Source organism: Saccoglossus kowalevskii, chromosome 17 (genome assembly GCF_978046115.1).
Source record: "Saccoglossus kowalevskii chromosome 17, keSacKowa6.1, whole genome shotgun sequence".
NCBI classification, from domain to species: Eukaryota; Metazoa; Hemichordata; class Enteropneusta; family Harrimaniidae; genus Saccoglossus; species Saccoglossus kowalevskii.
The window spans coordinates 5,222,808-5,249,421 of NC_140657.1; the positions used below are offsets into that span (position 1 = coordinate 5,222,808).

Here is a 26,614-nt window from a genome sequence, read left to right on the forward strand (position 1 = left end):
TTTTTTCAAGTTTATTTCATTGTCGTCTAATGGGGAGTTTAATTTTAGTGTGAGACCCAAAATAGCCTTGCTTTCCGCGTTTTTCAAGTTGTCATCTATAGAGAGTTTATTCGTAGCGTGAGACCCAAAATAGGTCTGCTTTTCAAGTTTTTTACTCTGTCGTATACGGGGAGATTACTAGTAATAGCCAGCGTACGAGATCGGCGCACAGCGACTCGGCATGTAACTAAAGGCACGGGAATCATGGTCATTAGTTATTGTTATTTTTAGACCAATAATTTCATATAAAATTAAACAGACTAATAAATATTCATTTCAGTGAAAATATAATGTACAGGACACACATTAAGTGTAAAATATAACAGAAAACTACCACCCGTGTGCAAACCCACGTCTTAAAATATTGTTAGTTTGAATAAGGTGATTCCTGCAAAACAAATGAGCGTCGCCGTTATTAAATGCCACGTCGTTATGCAGATCACGCGTGAATGTACGAGATATGATATATATTCAATATGGCAGCGATGTCGTTCAGTGAAGGCAAGATGTCGTGACTCGGTGGAGATAATATCGTGTAAAAGAAGGGTAGACGGCACAGGGATTTATCATGGGGCCTGTAAACATATTAATGAACATATTATATATGTGTTTGGTGTTTTTTTCTAACTACGCCCTCTTCCAGTGCCACGGAAAAGCAGTGGACAAGTCCGCTCTCAAGTAAGTTTGTTTATCAGTCATTATTACCAAGTTGATTCATCGTCAATTAGCTAATATACTAGTATTGATTGCAATATCTAACCGTTATGGTGGAGACAAAGTACGATTATAGTTGTAAATTCTGAACTTATGTATATTCGCCTTATGTTGTCGGTACAACTTTGCCGGGTGTTTGTTTAATAATATACACAAAGCCGCTTTAATACGGTGGATCGTACAATTATCATAATAGAGTCAGTACGTAGCAGTCTTATTCTATGATTTGTGGTGAAATTCAATATAGATTAAAACACTTATAATATTTTTTTTCTATCATGGAATAATCTGATCCTGATATTTTTTGGTTTACTCTGCAGACTGCAACTTCCACTCCCTTTGTTTGAATCTTCCATTTTGTCTTTGGGCAAAAACAATTGTACATGTATCACCCCCCCCCCCCCCCCCCCGCCCTCTAAAACAAAAATTCATTACTGTAAAATACTTTTTTTAGCTGAAATTAATTTCGCGGAAAAGACGTTTTGGGTGGTGTATGGAATTTATTTTCACTGATTTTTGACAAGTTGAATGTAAAATATAGGAAAAAAGGTATATTCGCTGGATTTTATTTGCGCTGAATTATTCCTATAGCGAAAATAGCAAAAATAAAGTATCTTACAGTACCTCCATGATCATGACACACACATTTATAAATACAGTAAATTTAATAATGCATCATCTGGATTCTAATTTTTTTCACAGACATCAGGTGCTAGAGATGTTTAATCATGCTTTTGACTCATATATGGTAAGTAAGACCATACAGTGTTGAAAATTAACTTAAATGTGCTATAATTCATTAAGACCAATAAACCTGTCAAGCTCCAATTCCTATCAAAATAGTTTTATTGACTTGTGTTGTGTTTTCTGTAAAGCATCAGTAGAACTAGAGACACCAGTATGAGTTCAATAAAAAATGTGACTTGAGGTATGTGGTCACATGTTCAACAATATTTAGTTGATCTGGGATGGACATATGCTAACATATTTTTTAGTATTACACACACACACAGACAGTTGTCAACAATATTGAGTAATCTAGACAAGGACATATGTTAACATATAATTTCGAGTGTTTTTACATACATATACATACATACATGTACATACATGTACATACATGTACATACATACATACATACATACATACATACATACATACATGTACATACATATACATACATATACATACATACATACATGTACATACATATACATACATACATACATACATACATGTACATACATATACATACATACATGTACATACATACATATACATACATATACATACATGTACATACATACATACATACACGTATATCTCTCACTAACAGAATTGTGTTTTCACCAAATTCCTTGTACAGCATATGTATAAGATAAACTTGTGAGTTTTATGTAATTCTCACCCATTCATATTAACCATGGATGCTGTTATCTGTAATTTTTTGTAAATATGTATATACAAATTCAAACAAGAGTTTGTGTTTCGTTATTGGATGCTCTTTTTTTAGCCTCCCTCTGTATAAAACTTGTTCCTGATTGAATGAGACTGACATCATTTATTCATAAATTTACAGTAAATCACATTTATCACATTACATGGTAGAATATAAAATGAGAGTATATCTTGAAAACTTTTGTTTATGGAAGGTAATGGTTAAAAACTGGATATCGCAGTCATTCATCCTTGCACATTTGTACAGAAAATCTGCCACTAAACATTGTATAATTAAGAGGAGTCTCTTGATTTGAAATTCCTCTGCTTTCATAGTTATTGGTATATTAATTTTAGGGTAAACCAAAATGTATGAACAATTCAACATTCTTACTTTAATATCCAATTTACACATTACAGAGTAACTTCCATATGTTGTGCATACACAAAAGATCAATATTGTTTGGTGTAGATGCAAATTGCTATCAGTACCAGCGTACACAGAGTACCGTATAACCCAGTTACATTATTAATTAAATATACATGTACATTGTACCACTAGAACAGTAATTCACTTATTGTAACCTGGCATACCAACTAGCAGGCTAGCTTTAGTCTGTGTAATTATAGCAGACCAACAGGCAGGCTGTCGATATGGTCATACATTAAAGTGCCTGTGAAATGGCTGCTATTTTCACGCCTAAAATTATCCATTGATACATAAATATTATTAATTTTTATGTTTCTAAGCATGAATTATTTGTTTTAAGTGAAAAAATGTGTTTTAAACTCAATCTACGTCAACTTTATTTTTGTGTATTTTAAAACGAGGCTCCTCATTAGCTTCTTATTTGCATACAGAAATTCCCCTTGTGACGTCAGAAGGGGAAGTCGCATGGCAGCTTGCATTGCAGATACGTGTAAATAAGGCAAATTTCTTGTGCAGTTTTCTCGTCTTTGACTAAAATTTCACTTATGTACTTGTTTGTCAAAGGGGGAATAGACCATAATGAACACAAACTATCAATTTTTGTTGCATGGGGTTGAGTTAGATGCGAAATATGTCCGTTCTGGTGTAGCTGGTCACCGTGATCGTCACCGACAGGTTACTAGGCACGTCACTACACTGTTTTATTTCATCGATCGTCTGAGTAAAACTTTCAAAATTAAAATAAAAGAGAACATATTTTGACATTCTAAACATTAGACTATCGTGATCACTATAAAATAATTAAAAAAAACGACAAATCACAGTTACTAAATAAATGACAGCCGCGTGGAAATAAATTCAAATTTTGTTGAAATAGGTGAACGCGTCGGGTCACGACGAGGGCAAGTGCGTTAAAAGCGGCGTTTAATTGGATAACAAAATAATCGAGATCGACACACATACAGATAAATTCAGAGTGGATTCGAGTTAGCGTGATCCATGGAGTGATTGTCATAATTATAACATCATATCACAGTCCCTCTATCACAGATCAAGCTGCAAGCATGGAGATAAAAAAAGAACAACAATCAACAAACAATTCAGAAACTTTCAGCCTTCGAAAATGAAAACAATTAGCAGTGTGTAAGGGCTGTGTAATTTCCTGTTTGTCCGATGTTTCGTTTTCGTGTCACTGTCAAAATTATTGCTACCTTTTACTTAACAGGGACTAAATGGTCTCTATAAAATGATAATCATGTTCGCAAAAGAAGTCAACTCATTTGAAACACTTGCCGGACGTCTCTCTCTTCTGTAATCCGTCTCGGTGATCATGGTCCGAAATCTATTTCTTTCAAAAGTGTTGCACCAGGTTTATGTTGTCGGCGTTTCTCTTTAAACCTAGGTTTTTTTTCATGGACGAGGACAGTTTCCCCCCCCCCCCAAAAAAAGAATCTGAGGTTAAGTGGCTTTCGTCCACTGATATCGCACCTTCGGATCGATTAGAAACGTGTCAATACTTACACTATGACTATACGTTTCACTGCAACTGCCCACAACACAACATCTAAGAACTCTCTCTCCAAAAAAAAAAGAAAATAGACCAAAAAAAAAAGAAAAAAAAAAGGCCGACCGAAAAATGTATATCGTTTAAAAGTATACTGAATGACCAGTGTTATTACGGCTCAGGGGTATGACTTCCTCTCACATTTTGGCATTTGGTGGCGCACTTTCGGCGAGAGTCTGAAATCCGGAAACAGTCGACCGTTTCAGGATAGGTGGGCGTGGCTACAACACGAGAAATATCCCAAGTTTACTTGGATACGAGTAATCATTTTCAGCAAAAAAATTAATAACTGCCCATTTCAGTGGGACACAGATCTAAAATGGGAAACGTGAGGATGGGCATTGCACAGGCACTTTAAAGTGAAAATAGATTGTATTGTGTATTGTCATTTTAAACTTTGTCACTAAATGCATTTGTGAGGTAGTGGACTTATACATGCACTTGGTTCTTTTAGTTTTTTGGTGTTAATTGTCCAGATTCATGCCCATTATCTGATTGGTTCATAAACTTCTAACATTAAACTAATTTGCAGTTTTACACTTCATATATACATGCTGATACCTCAGTGTGTTATGGCTGCATCAGCTTTGATATAAAATCAGGATTGTCTTACAGCCATATGTTTCAATAACAAAATTCAAATAGGCCTGATAAAAGCCAGGCTGACCAATATGCTACATATTTTAATGGCGATTATTGTTTTATTACTACAGACATATGCTTATCCAGCTGATGAATTAATGCCTCTTAGCTGCAAGGGGCGTGTCAGGGGTGAAGAAACCAGCAGAGGTGATGTAGATGATGCTCTGGGAAAGTGAGTTATTAATATCTTTTTACTATTCAGTCCTGTTTGTAGGCAGTCTGAAAACAAAGACTTATGGATTGACCTCCATGCATACATTCTTGTCTCGTGCATTTGGATATTCACTTCAAATTCCATAATGGTGGTCATTTTTGTACTAAAAATACATCAAAATCAAGCATTTCTGTTATTCTGGAATTGAACCTTAGTCATGTATGGACAAATTTCATTCCAACTTGATACATAAATTGCACATTATGGAACCTTGATGCACATCATTTTGTTGCAACAAATACTGCTCTGACAATGCTCTTCATGTAAACATCAAGCATTCTCTGTAGCACATATGCGCATGTATTTGTTTGATGACCCGATTCAAGATGACTGAATGGCTGCCATTTTACTGTCAAAAACTCGCCATGCATTTCTGCCATTTTGTAACCAGAATTAGATCTTCGGTCTATGTAATGCAATTACTTAAAGAACATTTATTCATACAAATACCCTCCTGAGTTTTTTTTGATTGAAATATATAGAAACCCTCTCAAAATAAACTTAAAGCGGAATAACTAAACCATATTCAAACATTAAATACAATTTTCCAAATTTGATTTAGATTTCTTGTGTCTGAACTGTAATGCTAAAATAGCGTTTGTTGAGAACTATGACAGATGTTTCATGTCACCCAGGCAATGTGATAAAGTAATGTATAGTGATTAAAAATCGTTAATAATTAGTTGTGATGTGGTTCTACAGACACATCCATCTTTGAATTCAGTGTTTTATTGGAATGTAGAAGACACAGTATAATAATAATAATTTATTTCAATGAAATCCATCGGTGTTTTTTGATTGTACATACAGGGCCTCATTTATTAAATTTCCTAACTGTCTGGTACATCACAGGAAAATTGATTCATTCATGACTTGCTTGTTAGCCAACCAAAAAACCCTCCCATGTGAATTAGTAATATGCATTTATATCACATCAATAACATTTCTTTGGTTTAAACAGACTCGTACTGGAATTTTAGACTCATATTTTAAGTGACATTTTCATGTTAATTTAATGTATATAAACTGATGTATCACTGATTTATGCATCATGTGTCTTGTTTTAACCAATCGGAAAGTGTGACAGTGAAATATAACATTTTATGCATTACCAGTTTCTACATTTTTGTCTTTTTTTTTGTTTCAGATTTTCACTAACATTGATAGACACTTTAGATACATTAGCACTGCTTGGTAATTATAAGAAGTTTGAAAATGCAGTTCAGCTTGTCATACGTGATGTGACATTTGACACAGACATTGTTGTCTCTGTCTTTGAGACTAACATCAGAGTTTTGGGGTAAGGATTTTTACATTACTTCTGTATCACGTTTGTATATACTTTTGATTGGACAGAACGCAGTCACATGGCCATCAATACAACTCTTTATAAACATAGATTTATTCATAAAAATCCAGTGACCCTGTACTTAGTTTTATTTTTGTGCATGTGTGGTGGTTTACAAAAAATGTTATGTTAAATTTTTGGGATACAATGAAATTTATACTTACCTCTGTATCATTCAATATTCAGTATACATTTCTCTTCAGGTCATTATAGCTGAATTTTGACCTCCACTTCAGTAACTATTTGTTCAATGATGATTTTCATTTATTTCAAGCCTTACTTTAATTTGGGGAAATATCACCAAGCAGATATAAAAGAAAGAAAAGTATGTGTGCAGAAAAGTTTAGAGAGTTAAAAAGCATTCAAATATAATTAAAAATAAAAACACACTTTTTGTTATATTTGAAATATTGAAGTTTACTATAAATCACAAACAATTCCTTGGGAAATATATTATTAAATAAACAAATGAACTATCAAATATTCAGCTTGTATTACCAAATTACTGGGATTTTTGACTTCTGATGGCACAAGAGTCTCTGAGTTTCCGCCCATTTATTCATGTTTGTATGTGTCTTTTCAACTGATAACTCAAAAACCACTCATCAGATTTCAATGAAACTTGGTACATTACAAGTCCATAGAGTTGATTTGTTTTGGGTTGAATTTTATGCTTAATTTTGTGCTTTTTTCACTTGACATATTAAATTGCAGACCTGATTGGTTTTAATTGAACTTTCATTTTTAAACTGATTTGCATAATCATTTTCAGCTTTTTCACTAATGTACATATACATACATATATCAATTTATTAATGCAGCAGTCATCACCAACCTTGGTCATATTTTGAGTACATGTATGTCTTTCTTCTGTGAGATCAAAATGATGCAGATGCTTGAAAGCATTGTTCTTGAAAGTGACAACTGGTTGTAATACAGTAATGACTAACTTGCTATAACTCATTTGTCTTCACATTGCAGGGGTTTATTAGGTGGGCATGTGATGTCCCTTGCATTAAAGGAAAGCTCTGATTATATGCAGTGGTATAATGATGAGTTATTAAATATGGCTAAAGATTTGGGCTATAGACTACTGCCAGCATTCAATACTTCTACTGGCATGCCATTTCCACGGGTAAGTGTGTATAATAATAATTGTTTTAGCTGTCACAGTGTGTGATAAGTCAATTTATAGTGGTAATGTCCACAATGAGAATTGTTTCAAGGTACAGTGTACGCTTGAGTCAAAGCATTTATACAATGCATGATTTGATTTTTTAGCTTTGCTGTCGAATTTGTTGAGCGGAGCTTATCATATAAGTGATTGTCCGATGTCGTCGTCTGTGTCAACTTTTTACTTTTTGACTTCTTGAAAACTGCAATTCTTATTGCTTTGATACTTGGTGTATATGTACCTTCTCTTAGATTTGTTCTTTTTGTAATGATATTTTTAATTTTCTAATTTTGATGAATATTTTTTACATTTTTTGTAAAAAGTGATATTTTCGACTTCTTATTGAAAACCGCAAGTGTGATTGTTTTGATATTATACATATAGGCACTACAGATGTACCTCTCTCAGATTTGTTCATTTTGTGATGATATCTTCAATTCTCTAATTGAAATGTGCATTGCTAACAGTGGAGCTATCTCGCGCGAAAGGCTGTTTGTTATTTTTTGAAAACAAATTTTTGTGAGGGATGGCATGCTTGTATTTCAAACCCTTTTATTTAATATAATACCAAAGCAAGCAATCCTTTGTGTTTGGGATTTTAGCTAAAACCAGGAGGTTTTGAAATAGTGGGCTTAGATTGAGTGATCACCTGGACACTTTTCCGTTGTTGCTGTTACCTTGATTGTTAAATCAACTTCATTCATTGATTCTAGACAAATATGACTCTATATTGTGACATTTGTCACTTGATTTATATTATTCCTATCAAGTACTTATCATCATTATTTGTGTTTCCTCTCATGGCAGGTAAATTTAAGATATGGAGTGGTGAATTCCAAGTCACGTACGGGTACAGAGAGAGACACTTGTACAGCATGTGCTGGCACTATGATTTTGGAATTTGCTGCCCTCAGTAGGCTGACAGGGGAGAGCATTTTTGAAGTAAGTAATGCTAAGGCTGATCTAATTCATGTACATTAGTGTATTCAACAGAGAAACCAAATACTGCCCCAGACTTTCTCGCCCAAATTTTTTCTGCACTTTTTTCTTAATTTCTTCAATATTTCTTAAAATGAACCCTAATTTTGGAGCCAACTGACAAAATTTTTGTAAATTTTCTGTTTTTACTCAAAAACATTTGGCAATTTTTGTCCCAATCTTTAGAAGGATTGTGCAGACTATAAGCGGGACTATTTTGTGAATTTGTGATGAAAAGGGGGAGGTTAATAACATTTTATAAACTTACTGGTTTTTAATGAAAGTATATAAAGATCATGAATGTAAAACTGTATTGATATTTCTCAATATTATAGGAAAAAGCTCATCGTGCCATGCAGTATATTTGGGAAAAAAGACATCGGTCTAATAATCTGGTGGGTACCACCATCAATATACACAATGGGGATTGGGTTAGAAGAGGTACGTTTCATTCAATTACTTTCCTCTATGCATTGCATGCTGTGACATTTCTTGCAGTGAATACAGCTAACCCATGTGTGTTCACTGTACCTCATGTATTCATACATTTGTGTTCAAACAGAAAGTGGAGTTGGTGCAGGCATCGACTCTTACTATGAATATTGTCTTAAAGCCTATATTCTTCTGGGTGAAGAGATCTATCTAGAAAGATTTAATAAGGTATGATATCATATACTCAAGAACTCAAGGTTATGATGTATTCAAATAGGTGATTTTTCATTCAACTGCAAGATCTCGCAAGATGCATGAAAGACGCGCGTCGAATATCTGCCGCAAAAACGATTTGATTTTGAACTCAAATTTCTTTACTTCGTAGCTCACATCGACCGGCCGATCTTCAACATGAGTATTGCTTTCGAATACCCTCACTTAATCAAAATTGTCTATCATCAAATGTGTACAGCACATTATCAAGCATGGAAATACCCCCCAAAATATTTTCGCGTTTGTTGAATCGCATGTGTCGCATACAACTTATTTACCACGTCCGTGTCACTGAGAATGTTATAGAACCGTACTGTGTCTGGGTGGAATATTCTAGATTTTTTTTTAGAAAATGGTTGAATAGGTAATAGTACACTGTAGGAGGCAATAGAAGGTAATGGAACATTCTAGAAAATGGTAGTAAGTTCCAGACTCATTATGTATGCTGATGTAATGGTCTATTTATAGACAGTGGGGGTATATATAGGGGAGTTGTTCAGCACTGAGTTCAGATCGGCGAACTCGTTGAATTGTGTTGGAGTTTAAGTATCTAGTTATTGGAGGTTTGGAGTTTTACCGCGTTATTGTACTTGATGTTTGCAGAGTATAATAATACCAGTACCAGTTGAAACCTCATCTGTTGGCTCCGTGTTCGTATTTTATCATCGCCGCCAGAGAAGTCTTTCTGTTACTGTTGTCATTTTGGTATTTGAACCATCACACCTGTACTATACCAATTACGATAATATTACGTTGCGTGTGACAACATGCAATGTTTGACGCCACTACGACGCTATGACCTTTGTTTGTCCTGTTTTTTTGTTCGATTTCACGCACAACGCGTGATTCCCGCAGTGAACGGAAAATGGTCTATTAATCATGTACAATATGCCTTAGAACTTGGATGATGGTTGTTTACTAATAATGAATCATGTGACAGATAATTTGCATATGGTACTGTTATGTCTGCACTTTTGGAGTTGATTGTTCTGACAGTTTATAAATACATACATTGTATGAATAGCAGAAACCGAAAGATGTTATAAAATTTTTCTAGAAATATACATTTTTATAAATCAAAATGACTGTTTAATTCTAATTGGCCAAACTAAAAAAATGGTACGTTGACATCGTGAGCTACGTAATATTAATGAGTTAGTTCAACATCATCCAATCAATGCTTCATATTGAAGAAGTGCGTTGTCATGCATTATGAGCGTAGACAGTGTTAATCAATCACTATATCTATATTATTATAAATACATTATTTTGTAATTTAAGATACAGTTTTGTGCCATTCACTGTATATCTATCCTAAGCATTGAATTGCCTTACCCTATGTGGTTACTATGTTTTGAATGACTTTGTAAAGTACTAATTATAATGTATTTATTACAGCACTATGATGCAATCATGCGTTATGTTAGCAATGGTCCGCTTCTAATTGATGTACATATGCATAAGCCAACAACTAAGTCCAAGAACTTTATGGATGCATTATTAGCGTTTTGGCCAGGCCTACAGGTAAACGACCATACAGAATAACATCCATCAATGATTGCCTTGGAAGCATAGAGATTTTAAATGGCATTATTTATAAAGCATGTGTATAGACAAATAATCAAATAATTGCACTTATTGTATACTGGTTTATTTTTACCATAGAAACAGTTCAGTCATTTATGTAAACATATGCGCTTGGAATAAAGCAAATATGGTATTCAGAGTTTATTTTTGAATGTTTAATACTGTGACATTATCTGTTTAATTTACCTTACTGCACTAAGTTTTTGATGTTAGGTGAAGCTATTTTGAAATAACATTATCCACAGTTGATTTTCTGTGGCCCATAATAACAGTTATTAAAACTTAAATTCTGTTTTTAAGGCTTTAACGAGAAGCTTTTAAGTTAAGAAGGATGATTAATTAATATATATGATGTATATGGTGACTCTGTGATAGGGTAGTGTTAGTTGCATAAATATATGTACTTAATTGTTGCTTCTATTTCCAGGTTCTTGTGGGAGATATTAAGCCTGCTATTGAAACCCATGAAATGCTATACCAAGTAACAAAAAGATACAATTTTCTTCCTGAGGTAGGTGGATTTTACCAATCTAATTTGTATTAAAAGCTGCCCCGTAATAGAAGCCACACTCATTCTTTTTGAACAATTTAAAACCAAAAATTTATCATTTATCATATGTCTAGATGCTCTAATAGAAGCCACATCTCCTCTGTTGTATTGTGCCTTTGTAATGATACAGATTTGGCAGTAACAGACTGTATTTCTGATAGTCTTTTTGGATTGTGATTTGTTCGTGTTTGCTGTGAGTAGTGTTTGCATCATGTATACAGAAAGATTGACGCGGCTGAAACTGCCAACTCTACTTTATCGTCTCAAGCATGCTGACTTAATTCAAACCTATAAAGTTATCCACGGACATGATCATATTAACCAGAATACCTATTGCCTTTTAGTTATGTGGTAAAACTACATGAGGTCACAATCTGAAACTGCAAATAGATAAAACAATTGGTCAAAGAGCTAAATTCCTTTCAGTCAGAGTTGTTAATGACTGGAATCACTTGGCCAGGAGGCTGTAGCAACGTTCTCACACGTCTAAAAAACACCAGTGTTAACACTGTTTTTTTGTTGTGCAAATATTATCTATAATCTGCTGAATTGTCTGCTCGTGTTCTCAGTAAAAACACCGGTGTTTTGCGCCCTCAACGAATCATATCACAGAAAGGTCAATAAACAAATTGAAAGATCAGTCGAAAAATGGCCTCTTCTGCATTGCTTTGTTCTTGTTTTTCTGTGTGTTTTTACACATGAGAAGAAGACAACGACGAACAATTTATCAAGATTTCGAAAAGCAAGAAATCGTCAACTTGTTAGGTCAAACAAGACCGAGAAATGATTGGTTCATGTTCACGCTATTCGAGTGTATGAATAACACAACAATTGGCCCAGCATCCCTAGACGTTCTGTCCACCATTCTTTGAATATTCGATTCTCTCCATACAGATATCAGTAATCTTGTTTTTTTCGTCTGACCAGTTTGACATTCAACCTGTAACCTCTGATGCCATCTTGTGTAATGACAAGCATAAATAAGTCGGCGATAGTGGGCGTTTGGCCGTCGTATTGTGTTCACACAGTGCGTTGTGCAAGAGCCGGTGTGACAACGGCGTTTAGGATCTGGTCCACCCCTTTTACGACAGTGTCAAAAACGCTGACGTTCACCCACACATTATAACAACGTTCTCAAGGCGTTGTGACAACAGCTTATTTTGTCCAGTGAGAACACCACTTGTATCTGCTATTAGTATTAATAGGTTTAAAGCTGAAATCTGTGCCAGTTTTACCACGCTTATTGGCTGATTATTGTCTGTAATATTATAATCATAGGTCAGACTTTGCCACAATGGCCATGCAGCTAAAGGTGTACAACACGGTTAATTTATTACAAAATCCCAGTATTTTCATGTATGTGTATTTTTCTCATTATCATAATATATTATTTTGTGTGTTATCTTTCAGGCATTTACTGTTGACTACAATGTGTACTGGGGTCAACATCCTCTGAGGCCAGAGTTTGTGGAAAGTACTTTCTTTCTATACAAGGTATTTGCTTATTTCTGTAATTGATATACAATAAATGCGAAGATTTGTTCACATACATATTCCTGTACTGTAAAAAACTTTATTTCTACTTGATATGTATTTTTGCTATTTTCACTGAAGGGATGATTCAGTGAAAATAAAATCCAGCGAATACCGTAAAATCCCTCAAATAAGAGCCACTTTGTAACACTTTCATTTCTGGGGGGTGCTTATTTGAGGTAACATGTTGACAACTTTGTAGCCAGTGGCTCTTAAACCAGGGTCATCAAACTTTTTCATTGTGAAATAGCGAAGGGGATAGGCAAACACACACACAACCAAAATAGACAAGTAATTATTAATGATGTATCATTGCAATTAATTTATTCTGTAAAAATACTGTTATGGGAATAACAAATGTCAAATAAATACGACGATTCGTCGTTTCATCGATAATGTGTAGCGATGCCTGAAGTCACATTTTACTGACAATGCGTAGCGATGCCTGAAGTCGGATTTGGTAGCACTTTCAGTGTCTGACCCTACACTCGAATCACTTGTACTTCCGTTGTACAATTGTTTACCAAGTTTTGTACGGCAAACTTTTTTCTTGAAAACTGGGAATAACTTGGGTGGCTGTGGCTGGCGTGGTGGTTGATTTGGTGACGATATAAAATAGTTTCGGATAGAATTGATCTGACCAGCAGCGACAGGAGAAGACATACTTGCAAAGCAAGCATGGAACGAATGAAGAAAATGATGCCCAATCACTTGTATTTATGGCAAAAACAATAAATAAAAACACGTTTTTCTATAGATTTTTACAGCTTGGGTACTTGGGCATTGTTTTAATTGTGCTAGACGTCTGACAGTACAGCTTTGGTTTATATTTCCTGTTTCATAATCAAGCCAGCTTATAATGATATGTTAATGATATTCACGTACTTCACAGTCCACGCAAACAGGGTCAAACTATAGTCCCACCCCTATATAACCAAATACGAAACGATACCGAGAAAGTAACAATTACATGTATTAAAAATAATTTCCTGTGACCAATCGGAGAGACGAAATCATTCACGAAAGCCCAGGCCTGTTACAAGGCATTTTCTGATTGGTACAAGTTCAGATTATTTTCAATTCTCACAAATAGCTAATTTAAATATTTGGGTCAGGCGGGTCACGTAGACTTCACTTTGCTGTAAGACAAGTTGATCGCGCAAGTTTGTGGAACTAATCCATTCGACTTCAATTTTTATTACTTTCAGCAAGAGAGTCCTCTCCACACTAATGCCAGTTATTTTGTTCCTTCCCTGAAGATTTTGTCTCGAATCACCCCAAAACGAACGTCTCAAATGAAATGCAAAAAATAACCCAAAATCACGATCAGCGAGAGTGGGCTGCGTAATCATTACATTCTCACAGTCGGAGCTACGTCACGATCCCTCAAACGTTGCCAGGACCGGATTAACACCTCTGTTTTCCCCCACGCTAAGGAAAAAATCTTTTGTTTTCTGCTGACTTCCTGTTCCGGTCCGTCTGTGAGAATGTATTTTCGATACCTCCGATTTTCCGATAAAGGCGTTCTAAAATCGTGACGTTCTTTACTTGGTTATAAAGACAACATTGACAATGAATATCTCAACGTGTCCTTCGGTGTTTCGGCAAAAAACATACTAGTAGTTACTACTGAATAGTTTGTGAATTGGTCGATTGTGTGTCAGAAATATAAAATGGACAAGTTGACAGTCACATTCATGCTCTCAGTGCATTTCTTTCGTCTATCATTCTTCCGTTCTCAATTACACAGGACATCAGGCAAGTTATGGGGATAATCTTTATTTGTCTCACACCTTCTGTGGTGCAATAAACAATGCAGGGTGGAAGTGAGGCACAACAAGCTTGTGTCTGCCTGATTGTAAACAACCGGGCGGCTGGCGCTTATTTCAGGGTTCTTATTGACAAAACCACTCAACTCTTGGTGGCTCTTAATGGAGGGTCAAATGTAACAAATTTTCACTGAGTGGCTCTTAATTGAGGGTGGCGCTTATTTGCGGGTTTTTACGGTATATTATTTTTTTTTTCTATATTTTAAAATTAACTCAACAAAATTCAGTAAAAATAAATTCCATACAAAACACCCAAAAAACTTTTTCAGCGAAAATTAATTCCAGCTAAAATAAAGTATTTTACAGTATATCATGAAATTATCACAAGAATTCAAGTGTACATGTATCTATGGAAGCACTACAGTGATCCCGTTTTTTGGTGGTAACCTTATTATTATTATTATTATTATTTTTAGTAATAGTTTATTGCATCTTTAGAAAAAGAACATTTCTGTCACTTGTTAGCAATAAATATATATGTAACAAAAACTAAAAAGTAGTACAAGTAACATTGAAAGAAAAATTATCCAATATTATTTTGGGTTGTGAAGCACCTGTTTATAAAACTTCCAATGCAATACAGTACATAGAAAGAAAAGTGTTTAGACTTTACATCAATAATTTGGAACATGTTTATTACTGGCCTAGTAGTTAATACTGTGTTGGTAACTTTAAATGTATATAATTGTGTATTGCAGGCAACCAATGATCCACACTATTTAGAAGTTGGTAAAAATATCATTGATAATTTGAATGAGCATGCCAGGGTACCATGTGGCTTTGCAGGCATGAAGGATGTACGTACAGGAAGTCATGAGGATAGGTATGAATTCATTTCTAATAATATGAGGTTACTACAAGGATACCTCAAAGTATGCACAAAGACAGTACAGTGCAAGAATACATCATAGGATTGCCAAAATCCAAAAAGTTTTAGAACGGAATCAGTCCGGTCAAACCCTGGTGGTAGCCATGTTTGTTTTTATTATTAAAGGATGCTTACGCACTAATTTGGAAGGAGAGCTTTGTTTTAATGAATGCGATTCTGACATGTCTGTACTGATCATGTTCACGCATACATGTAGTGGGTACATATGCAAGCATTTCTGCTTTCCTTGAACTGGATCTCAAGTGGCTCATCTAAGGTGATTTGCAATACAAAACAATTAAACTTATTTGAATGGTAAGCTCCAACTTCTTCCTATAACCTCATTCTGAATGCAGATAACATTTTTTTTTTTTTTTAATGCTAAACAAATTCACAATACACCGAAAAAATACAGACAAAAAAAAAAATAGTTACAGACAAAACACTAACACTCCTGACTGTGAAGGATTTGATTATTAGTCCCCATTTGGACGCAGTTCGAAAACGGGGACTTATGGATTGACATTTTATGCATCCATGCATCCTCTCGTGTGTGCATATATCTTGTATCTTAGACGAGCTTGGACTAATCACAATCAAACTTCACACATGCATCATACATGTACATAATATTATACATATGCACATCAATTTGTTTCACGATCTGATTCAAGATGGCCGAATAAAAAATCATCAAAATCAAGCATTTTTTGATGGATTTTGTTCAAACTTGGTACATAACGTTGGACATTATGGGTTCTGGATGCGAGTCATTTAATTTTTCAGATCGAATTCAAAATGGCTGACTGGCTGACATTTTGTTTTAATGAATGCGCTTCAAGAGCCATATCGCTGATATGCCTTGACTGATTATGCTTAAATTTTAGGTTATAAATATATAGATGTATTCAAAATAGCCAACTGGTGGCCTTTTTGTTTTAAAACATGCTGTTCCAGAGCAATATTTCTCAATATGGACAAGTACTCATTTGACGATCAGATACAAGATGTCAATCATTTTAATGTTAAAAAATCATCATAATCAAGCATCATCTTCTGGATCCATACTTCTGACATGTTTATGTTCCAACTATAGTACTATAAACAAAACTATATATCTTAAATTTAATAACTAACAGGGACTGTGCCATGCATGGCTTGTTTGATTATAGAATGGATTCCTTTGTTTTGGCTGAGACATTCAAGTACCTATATCTCTTATTTTCTGAACCTGAAGATTTATTTATTGATGTTGATGATTATTTATTCACCACAGAAGCTCATTTACTACCTCTCTATCTGGGAAACATTAAAAATCAGTCTGCCTCATCCAAAAACTTTGTAAGTATACTTTGTCATTTCAGTGTCTATATTTCATCATTTTCAGTACAGCTCACAATTTTTTTGCCAAAAGCTGTTGTGCTGATGGACATTAATGCAATCTTAGCTTTGTGTATGCTCCATTCATTCATTTCTTCACTAAGTATACAACTGTCAAAATTTCAGTGAATTTTTTAGTTTTTACTCAAATAATTTGGCCATTTTTGTCTCAATCTTCTGAAGTAAAGGGCAGACTATAAACAGGACTATTTTGTGTAAATGTGCTGAAAAGAAGAAACTGGTGGTGAAAAGGTTGAAATACAACCATGGGCTCAAATTTTTTACAAATATTTGATTAAGCAGTGTACTCTTCAAGTTTGCATCACTAAAATCTATGCATTGAGAATTGAACTTTTGTATAAGCAATGAGGGCATCCATTCCTTCTTTCAATCACTGGTGAACCATTACTTCATGTATAGAGTTATATTTACTGGTTATTTATTAGCCATGCAACACCAGTATAGAAAATTATAATCACCAATACAGTGGTGAATAGGTCATGGTGCAAGGGATGCTTTCATTGGTTCTTGCATTGATTATTTCAATTATCTCAACTGGTTAAATATTTATCCAGCTCAGATCTACTTGTGTCTGACCGCAAAGTGAAAAATGCCATTTTGTTGTTTCCTTATACAAATCATGTACATACAAATCTACAGTGGATTATAATTTTGCTTGTCATTAACTAACAAGCAATCAGCATAGGATTATTCATCTTCAAATTAATTAATAAAAAGGAAATGTTTATGATTCCTCATATTTCCAGAAACTTATTTTTATACATGTTATCTTTACTTTTTATTTTTATTTTATTTTTGAGTATGTCCACCACTACAATTACACATCCATTGTATTTCCTGAAAACTTTTACTCTGTGTTGTTAATAAGCTGTTCTATTTTCTAGGAACCACAGCCTCCAATATCAGTGGAATTCTTGGATGGTGATAGGACATGTCCAAATCACAATTATAAACAAAACTTTGCCCAGTTTGCTGATTTGGTGAGGAAACCTCTACAGGAATCAGATGCATTACATGTAGACTATTGTTCACAGAATCTAAAATCTAGTTCTAAAAGGTAAGACGCGTAGAATTGGATTACGGGTACCTCTTTTACCTAGAATGGGTGTGGTACAGCAGGGTTTAAACCTCCCTTACCTAGAATGCATGCAGCAGGGCTTAAATCTCCCTTACCTAGAATGCGTGTGGTACAGCAGGGCTTAAACCTCCCTTACCTAGAATGCGTGTGGTGCAGCAGGGCTTAAATCTTTCTTACCTAGAATGCGTGTGGTGCAGCAGGGCTTAAACCTCTCTTACCTAGAATGCGTGTGGTGCAGTAGGGTTTAAACATCTCTTACCTAGAATGCGTGTGGTACAGTAGGGTTTAAACCTCTCTTACATAGAATGCGTGTGGTGCAGCAGGGCTTAAACCTCTCTTACCTAGAATGCGTGTGGTGCAGTAGGGCTTAAACCTCTCTTACCAAGAATGCGTGTGGTGCAGTAGGGTTTAAACCTCTCTTACCTAAAATGGGTGTGGTGCAGCAGGGCTTAAACCTCTCTTACCTAGAATGGGTGTGGTGCAGCTGGGCTTAAACCTCTCTTACCTAGAATGCGTGTGGTGCAGCAGGGCTTAAACCTCTCTTACCTAGAATGCGTGTGGTGCAGTAGGGCTTAAACCTCTCTTACCTAGAATGCGTGTGGTGCAGTAGGGCTTAAACCTCTCTTACCTAGAATGCGTGTGGCGCAGTAGGGCTTAAACCTCTCTTACCTAGAATGCGTGTGGTGCAGCAGGGCTTAAACCTCTCTTACCTAGAATATGTGTGGTGCAGTAGGGCTTAAACCTCTCTTACCTAGAATTGGTGTGGTGTAGCAGGGCTTAAACCTCTCTTACCTAGAATGCGTGTGGTGCAGCAGGGCTTAAACCTCTCTTACCTAGAATACGTGTGGTGCAGCAGGGCTTAAACCTCTCTTACCTAGAATGCGTGTGGTGCAGCAGGGCTTAAACCTCTCTTACCTAGAATTGTGTGGTGTAGCAGGGCTTAAACCTCTTTTACCTAGAATACGTGTGGTGCAGTAGGGCTTAAACCTCTCTTACATAGAATGCATGTGGTGCAGCAGGGCTTAAACCTCTCTTACCTAGAATGCATGTGGTGCAGCAGGGCTTAAACCTCTCTTACCTAGAATGCATGTGGTGCAACAGGGCTTAAACCTCTCTTACCTAGAATGCATGTGGTGCAGTAGGGTTTAAACCTCTCTTACCTAGAATGCATGTGGTACAGTAGGGCTTAAACCTCTCTTACCTAGAATGGGTGTGGTGCAGCAGGGCTTAAACCTCTCTTACCTAGAATGCGTGTGGTGCAGCAGGGCTTAAACCTCTCTTACATAGAATGTGTGTGGTGCAGCAGGGCTTAAACCTCTCTTACCTAGAATACGTGTGGTGCAGCAGGCCTTAAACCTCTCTTACCTAGAATGCATGTGGTGCAGTAGGGCTTAAACCTCTCTTACCTACAATGTGTGGTGCAGTAGGGCTTAAACCTCTCATACCTAGAATGCATGTGGTGCAGCAGGCCTTAAACCTCTCTTACCTAGAATACGTGTGGTGCAGTAGGGCTTAAACCTCTCTTACCTAGAATACATGTGGTGCAGTAGGGCTTAAACCTCTCTTACCTAGAATACGTGTGGTGCAGCAGGGCTTAAACCTCTCTTACCTAGAATGCGTGTGGTGCAGCAGGGCTTAAACCTCTCTTACATAGAATGTGTGTGGTGCAGCAGGGCTTAAACCTCTCTTACCTAGAATACGTGTGGTGCAGCAGGCCTTAAACCTCCCTTACCTAGAATGCGTGTGGTGCAGCAGGGCTTAAACCTCTCTTACCTAGAATACGTGTGGTGCAGTAGGGCTTAAACCTCTTTTAACTAGAATACGTGTGGTGCAGCAGGGCTTAAACCTCTCTTACCTAGAATACGTGTGGTGCAGTAGGGCTTAAACCTCTCTTACCTAGAATACGTGTGGTGCAGTAGGGTTTAAACCTCTCTTACCTAGAATGCGTGTGGTGCAGCAGGGCTTAAACCTCTCTTACCTAGAATACGTGTGGTGCAGCAGGGCTTAAACCTCTCTTACCTAGAATACGTGTGGTGCAGTAGGGCTTAAACCTCTCTTACCTAGAATACGTGTGGTGCAGTAGGGCTTAAACCTCTCTTACCTAGAATGCGTGTGGTGCAGTAGGGCTTAAACCTCTCTTACCTAGAATGCGTGTGGTGCAGTAGGGTTTAAACCTCTCTTACATAGAATGCGTGTGGTGCAGTAGGGCTTAAACCTCTCTTACCTAGAATGCGTGTGGTGCAGTAGGGTTTAAACCTCTCTTACCTAGAATGCATGCAGCAGGGCTTAAACCTCTCTTACCTAGAATGCATGTGGTGCAGCAGGGCTTAAACCTCTCTTACCTAGAATACGTGTGGTGCAGTAGGGTTTAAACCTCTCTTACCTAGAATGCATGCAGCAGGGCTTAAACCTCTCTTACCTAGAATGCATGTGGTGCAGCAGGGCTTAAACCTCTCTTACCTAGAATGCGTGTGGTGCAGTAGGGCTTAAACCTCTCTTACCTAGAATGCATGCAGCAGGGCTTAAACCTCTCTTACCTAGAATGCATGTGGTGCAGCAGGGCTTAAACCTCTCTTACCTAGAATGCGTGTGGTGCAGTAGGGCTTAAACCTCTCTTACCTAGAATGCGTGTGGTGCAGTAGGGCTTAAACCTCTCTTACCTAGAATGCATGCAGCAGGGCTTAAACCTTTCTTACCTAGAATGCATGTGGTGCAGTAGGGTTTAAACCTCTCTTACCTAGAATACGTGTGGTGCAGTAGGGCTTAAACCTCTCTTACCTGGAATGCGTGTGGTGCAGCAGGGCTTAAACCTCTCTTACCTAGAATGCGTGTGGTGCAGTAGGGTTTAAACCTCTCTTACCTAGAATACGTGTGGTGCAGCAGGGCTTAAACCTCTCTTACCTAGAATACGTGTGGTGCTGTAGGGCTTAAACTTCTCTTACCTAGAATGCGTGTGGTGCAGCAGGGCTTAAACCTCTCTTACCTAGAATACGTGTGGTGCAGTAGGGCTTAAAGCTCTCTTACCTAGAATACGTGTGGTGCAGCAGGGCTTAAACCTCTCTTACCTAGAATGCGTGTGGTGCAGCAGGGCTTAAACCTCTCTTACCTAGAATACGTGTGGTGCAGTAGGGCTTAAACCTCTCTTACCTAGAATACGTGTGGTGCAGCAGGGCTTAAACCTCTCTTACCTAGAATATGTGTGTTGCAGTAGGGCTTAAACCTCTCTTACCTAGAATACGTGTGGTGCTGTAGGGCTTAAACCTCTCTTACCTAGAATGCGTGTGGTGCAGCAGGGCTTAAACCTCTCTTACCTAGAATACGTGTGGTGCAGTAGGGCTTAAACCTCTCTTACCTAGAATACGTGTGGTGCAGCAGGGCTTAAACCTCTCTTACCTAGAATACGTGTGTTGCAGTAGGGCTTAAACCTCTCATACCTAGAATACGTGTGGTGCAGTAGGGTTTAAACCTCTCTTACCTGGAATGCGTGTGGTGCAGTAGGGTTTAAACCTCTCTTACCTAGAATACGTGTGGTGCAGCAGGGCTTAAACCTCTCTTACCTAGAATACGTGTGGTGCAGTAGGGCTTAAACCTCTCTCACCTAGAATGCGTGTGGTGCAGTAGGGTTTAAACCTCTCTTTAATACTTAGAATATGTATGGTGCAGTAGGGCTTAAACCTCTCTTACCTAGAATGCGTGTGGTGCAGTAGGGTTTAAACCTCTCTTTAATACTTAGAATATGTGTGGTGCATTAGCATTTAAACCTCTCTTACCTAGAATACGTGTGGTGCAGTAGGGTTTAAACCTCTCTTACCTAGAATGCGTGTGGTGCAGTAGGGTTTAAACCTCTCTTACCTAGAATACGTGTGGTGCAGTAGGGTTTAAACCTCTCTTACCTAGAATACGTGTGGTGCAGTAGGGTTTAAACCTCTCTTACCTAGAATGCGTGTGGTGCAGTAGGGTTTAAACCTCTCTTTAATACTTAGAATATGTGTGGTGCAGTAGCGTTTAAACCTCTCTTACCAAGAATACGTGTGGTGCAGTAGGGTTTAAACCTCTCTTACCTAGAATGCGTGTGGTGCAGTAGGGTTTAAACCTCTCTTTAATACTTAGAATATGTGTGGTGCAGTAGGGCTTAAACCTCTCTTACCTAGAATACGTGTGGTGCAGTAGGGTTTGAACCTCTCTTACCTAGAATGCGTGTGCTGCAGTAGGGTTTAAACCTCTCTTACCTGGAATTGGTGTGGTGCAGAAGGGCTTAAACCTCTCTTACCTAGAATGCGTGCGGCGCAGCAGGGTTTAAACCTCTCTTACCTAGAATGCGTGTGGTGCAGTAGGGTTTAAACCTCTCTTTAATACTTAGAATATGTGTGGTGCAGTAGGGCTTAAACCTCTCTTACCTAGAATACGTGTGGTGCAGCAGGGCTTAAACCTCTCTTACCTAGAATACGTGTGGTGCAGCAGGGCTTAAACCTCTCTTACCTAGAATGCGTGTGGTGCAGTAGGGTTTAAACCTCTCTTTAATACTTAGAATATGTGTGGTGCAGTAGGGCTTAAACCTCTCTTACCTAGAATACGTGTGGTGCAGCAGGGCTTAAACCTCTCTTACCTAGAATGCGTGTGGTGCAGTAGGGTTTGAACCTCTCTTACCTAGAATGCGTGTGGTGCAGTAGGGTTTAAACCTCTCTTTAATACTTAGAATATGTGTGGTGCAGCAGGGCTTAACCCTTTCTTACCTGGAATGCGTGGCGCAGCAGGGCTTAAACCCCTCTTACCTAAAATGTGTGTGGTACAGCAGGGCTTAAACCTCTTTTACCTAGAATGCATGTGGTGCAGCAGGGCTTAAACCTCTCTGTACTAGTGTGCAAAGCCATAATCTTGATCATGACATTTTATAGTGCTGCGAATACTGACATGGTTTGTTCTGTTCTATTAAACTCTATTCACATTTTAGATCACAGAAAAGCTCTCAGTTGAGAGCAGTTGATTTTATCCCTGGGAACAGAGATCATGAAGCTATATTGAAACAGATGGGTATCCGAATGGTTACAATGCGAGATGGTAGAGTACAGTTACTACACACAGCATCACAGGTCAGAACATCTCCTCAAATATTGCTGTAGATTCTTAATATATTTGTTGAGTAGTGTTGCTAATGTGTAGATTTTATAATTCTCAGGCTTCAACTCCAGAAGATGCAGAGGAAGGAATGTTATTTATGCAAGACATGATTGAACTCTCTAAGATACAGTCACAAGAAGGTATGCAAATGTTCCTACCGGTATAGGTTTTATGTCAACCTTTTCACCACCAGACTTTCGCCCAAATTTTCCAGAATTTTTTTTTTATATTCTTCAATATTTCTGGAAATGAACCCTAATTTTGGTACCAACAGACAAAATTTGAGTCAATTTTCATTTTTTACTCAAAAAAATTTGGCCATTTATTCCAAATCTTGCGAAAGAAAGTGCAGGACCATTTGTGATGAAAAGAACAAACTTGTCGTGAAAGGGTTAAAAAGATTTTGTGGCTTCTGTCATGTATTTCATCATAATTAGGGAACTTCCAGATGTTTCAAAAAATATGGTTTCTAGTTGTGTTTTCTTCCTGTGAATGACTTCAACTTTTTTTGTTAATTGTTGATTTGCATGTATGTCTTTCAGAATATCAACCGAGAGCCATTCAGTTTATCTCCAATCCATACAATGGTAATATAGTCCTAACTGCGGGTCCTGCTCAGTTTGGTCTCGAGTTACATGGACATTTTGGGGTAAGCCTACAAAGCATAAAAATATGTACACCTGTATACTCAATATTTTGCCATTGTTTTGTTGGCATATATGTAATCTTTATTGTGAACACACAATGGGAGTCTTTGTGGTTACCCTGTCAGTGTGTATGAATATGTCTCGTATTCTGTTACATCAAGAATCAATCATCACATTTCAATGAAACTTGGTACACAGGTGCTCTGTGACAGACCTAGTTTGTTTGGAGTTAAAATCTATGCATATTAATTATAGTATTTGCTTAATATTTAGTCAGTTTTTTCCCACCAATGTCTCTAGACTAAGCATCACATTTCATTAATACTTTATACAAAGATGCTCTAAGACAATGAAAAGACCTTTTTAGTTTGGAATAAATCTGTGCATATTTAATAACCTAATTTGCATAATGATTATAATGCCTAATACTCTCAGCACACAGTGCTTTACATGTAGTTTTGTCAGTAATTTATCAAGTCAACAAGTCTTTACTTTTATAACTTATAAAATGGTTAATGTTCAATGATGTTAATGTTAATGTTCTTCTGCAGGTATGTGGTCAAGTAGTTGTGGCAGACCCTATCCGGGGGTGCGGACAACTAAAGAATGACAACGTAGTTGGGAAAATAGTGATTTTAGAGAGAGGTGATTGCATGTTTATTGATAAGGTAATATTAATGACTAGATTAAATGAATGTGTCTATTGTATAGATAGTATAGATCACGTAATACCGATTAATAGTTGCTATCTTGTGTTTTGTGTACTGTAACCAACCCAGTGTTGTCAAAGTATAAACTTATCAGGGGTATAATTTGTCTTACCCTGGAAGGATGCGGTGCTTTGTTTCTCTCTTACTGTAAAATACTACATTTTTGCTTGGAATTTGATTTCACAGAAGGCCGAGGAGGGGGGAATCAGTGAAAATAAAATCTAGTGAATATACTGTTTTTCTGTATTTTACATTCAACTCACGAAAATCAGTGAAAATAAATTCCATACAAAAAGCCTTTTCAGCAAAAATTAATTCCAGCTAAAATAAAGTATTTTAGAGTATCTAGAATAGGTGTGGTGCAGCCGAGCTTAACCCTCTCTTACCTAGAATTTGTGTGGTTTAGATGAGCTTAACCCTCTCTTACCTAGAATGGGGGTGTGGTTTAGATGAGCTTAAACCTCTCTTACCTAGAATGGGTGTGGTGCAGCCAAGCTTAACCTCCTCTTACCTAGAATGGGTGTGGTTTAGATGAGCTTAACCCTCTCTTACCTAGAATAGGTGTGCTTTAGATGAGCTTAAACCTCTCTTACCTAGAATGGGTGTGGTGCAGTCGAGCTTAACCTCTCTTACCTAGAATGGGTGTGGTTTAGATGAGCTTAACCCTCTCTTACCTAGAATAGGTGTGGTTTAGATGAGCTTAAACCTCTCTTACCTAGAATGGGTGTGGTGCAGCCAAGCTTAACCTCCTCTTACCTAGAATAGGTGTGGTTTAGATGAGCTTAACCCTCTCTTACCTAGAATGGGTGTGGTGCAGCCGAGCTTAACCTCCTCTTACCAAGAATAGGTGTGGTTTAGATGAGCTTAACCCTCACTTAGCTAGAATAGGTGTGGTTTAGATAAGCTTAAACCTCTCTTACCTAGAATGGGTGTGGTGCAGCCGAGCTTAACCTCCTCTTACCTAGAATAGGTGTGGTTTAGATGAGCTTAAACCTCTCTTACCTAGAATGGGTGTGGTGCAGCCGAGCTTAACCTCCTCTTACCAAGAATAAGTGTGGTGCAGCCGAGCTTAACCCTCTCTTACCTAGAATGGGTGTGGTTTAGATGAGCTTAAACCTCTCTTACCTAGAATGGGTGTGGTGCAGCCGAGCTTAACCCTTTCTTACCTAGAATGGGTGTGGTGTAGATGAGCTTAAACCTCTCTTACCTAGAATGGGTGTGGTGCAGCCGAGCTTAACCCTCTCTTACCTAGAATGGGTGTGGTGTAGATGAGCTTAAACCTCTCTTACCTAGAATGGGTGTGGTTTAGATAAGCTTAACCCTCTCTTACCTAGAATGGGGGTGTGGTTTAGATGAGCTTAAACCTCTCTTACCTAGAATGGGTGTGGTGTAGATGAGCTTAAACCTCTCTTACCTAGAATGGGTGTGGTTTAGATGAGCTTAAACCTCTCTTACCTAGAATGGATGTGATTTAGTTGAGCTTAACCCTCTCTTACCTAGAATGGGTGTGGTGCAGCCGAGCTTAACCCCCTTCTTACCTAGAATGGGTGTGATTTTGATGAGCTTAACCCTCTCTTACCTAGAATAGGTGTGGTTTAGATGAGCTTAACCCTCTCTTACCTAGAATGGGTGTGGTTTAGATGAGCTTAACCCTCTCTTACGTAGAATGGGTGTGGTGCAGCCGAACTTAACCCTCTCTTACCTAGAATGGGTGTGGTTTAGATGAGCTTAACCCTCTCTTACCTAGAATAGGTGTGCTTTAGATGAGCTTAAACCTCTCTTACCTAGAATGGGTGTGGTGCAGCCGAGCTTAACCTCTCTTACCTAGAATGGGTGTGGTTTAGATGAGCTTAACCCTCTCTTACCTAGAATAGGTGTGGTTTAGATGAGCTTAAACCTCTCTTACCTAGAATGGGTGTGGTGCAGCCAAGCTTAACCTCCTCTTACCTAGAATAGGTGTGGTTTAGATGAGCTTAACCCTCTCTTACCTAGAATGGGTGTGGTGCAGCCGAGCTTAACCTCCTCTTACCAAGAATAGGTGTGATTT

The 26,614-nt window shown here is 37.4% G+C and overlaps 1 protein-coding gene across 1 annotated transcript in view; it reads left to right on the plus strand.

Annotated features, from left to right (window-relative positions):
- The first annotated feature begins 514 nt into the window (after window positions 1–514).
- Window positions 515–26,614, plus strand: part of LOC100369345 (ER degradation-enhancing alpha-mannosidase-like protein 3) — a 32,809-nt gene continuing 6,709 nt past the window's right edge. The window contains exons 1-18 of the mRNA XM_085492492.1: window positions 515–717; window positions 1,456–1,501; window positions 4,899–4,999; window positions 6,189–6,341; window positions 7,371–7,524; window positions 8,371–8,505; window positions 8,877–8,982; window positions 9,104–9,201; window positions 10,645–10,770; window positions 11,261–11,344; window positions 12,794–12,877; window positions 15,444–15,568; window positions 16,786–16,954; window positions 17,899–18,071; window positions 23,044–23,182; window positions 23,269–23,350; window positions 23,753–23,859; window positions 24,409–24,525. Coding sequence (XP_085348618.1) covers window positions 608–717; window positions 1,456–1,501; window positions 4,899–4,999; window positions 6,189–6,341; window positions 7,371–7,524; window positions 8,371–8,505; window positions 8,877–8,982; window positions 9,104–9,201; window positions 10,645–10,770; window positions 11,261–11,344; window positions 12,794–12,877; window positions 15,444–15,568; window positions 16,786–16,954; window positions 17,899–18,071; window positions 23,044–23,182; window positions 23,269–23,350; window positions 23,753–23,859; window positions 24,409–24,525 — 2,109 coding nt within the window. The 5' untranslated portion in view covers window positions 515–607. The remainder of the gene's footprint in view (window positions 718–1,455; window positions 1,502–4,898; window positions 5,000–6,188; window positions 6,342–7,370; window positions 7,525–8,370; window positions 8,506–8,876; window positions 8,983–9,103; window positions 9,202–10,644; window positions 10,771–11,260; window positions 11,345–12,793; window positions 12,878–15,443; window positions 15,569–16,785; window positions 16,955–17,898; window positions 18,072–23,043; window positions 23,183–23,268; window positions 23,351–23,752; window positions 23,860–24,408; window positions 24,526–26,614) is intronic.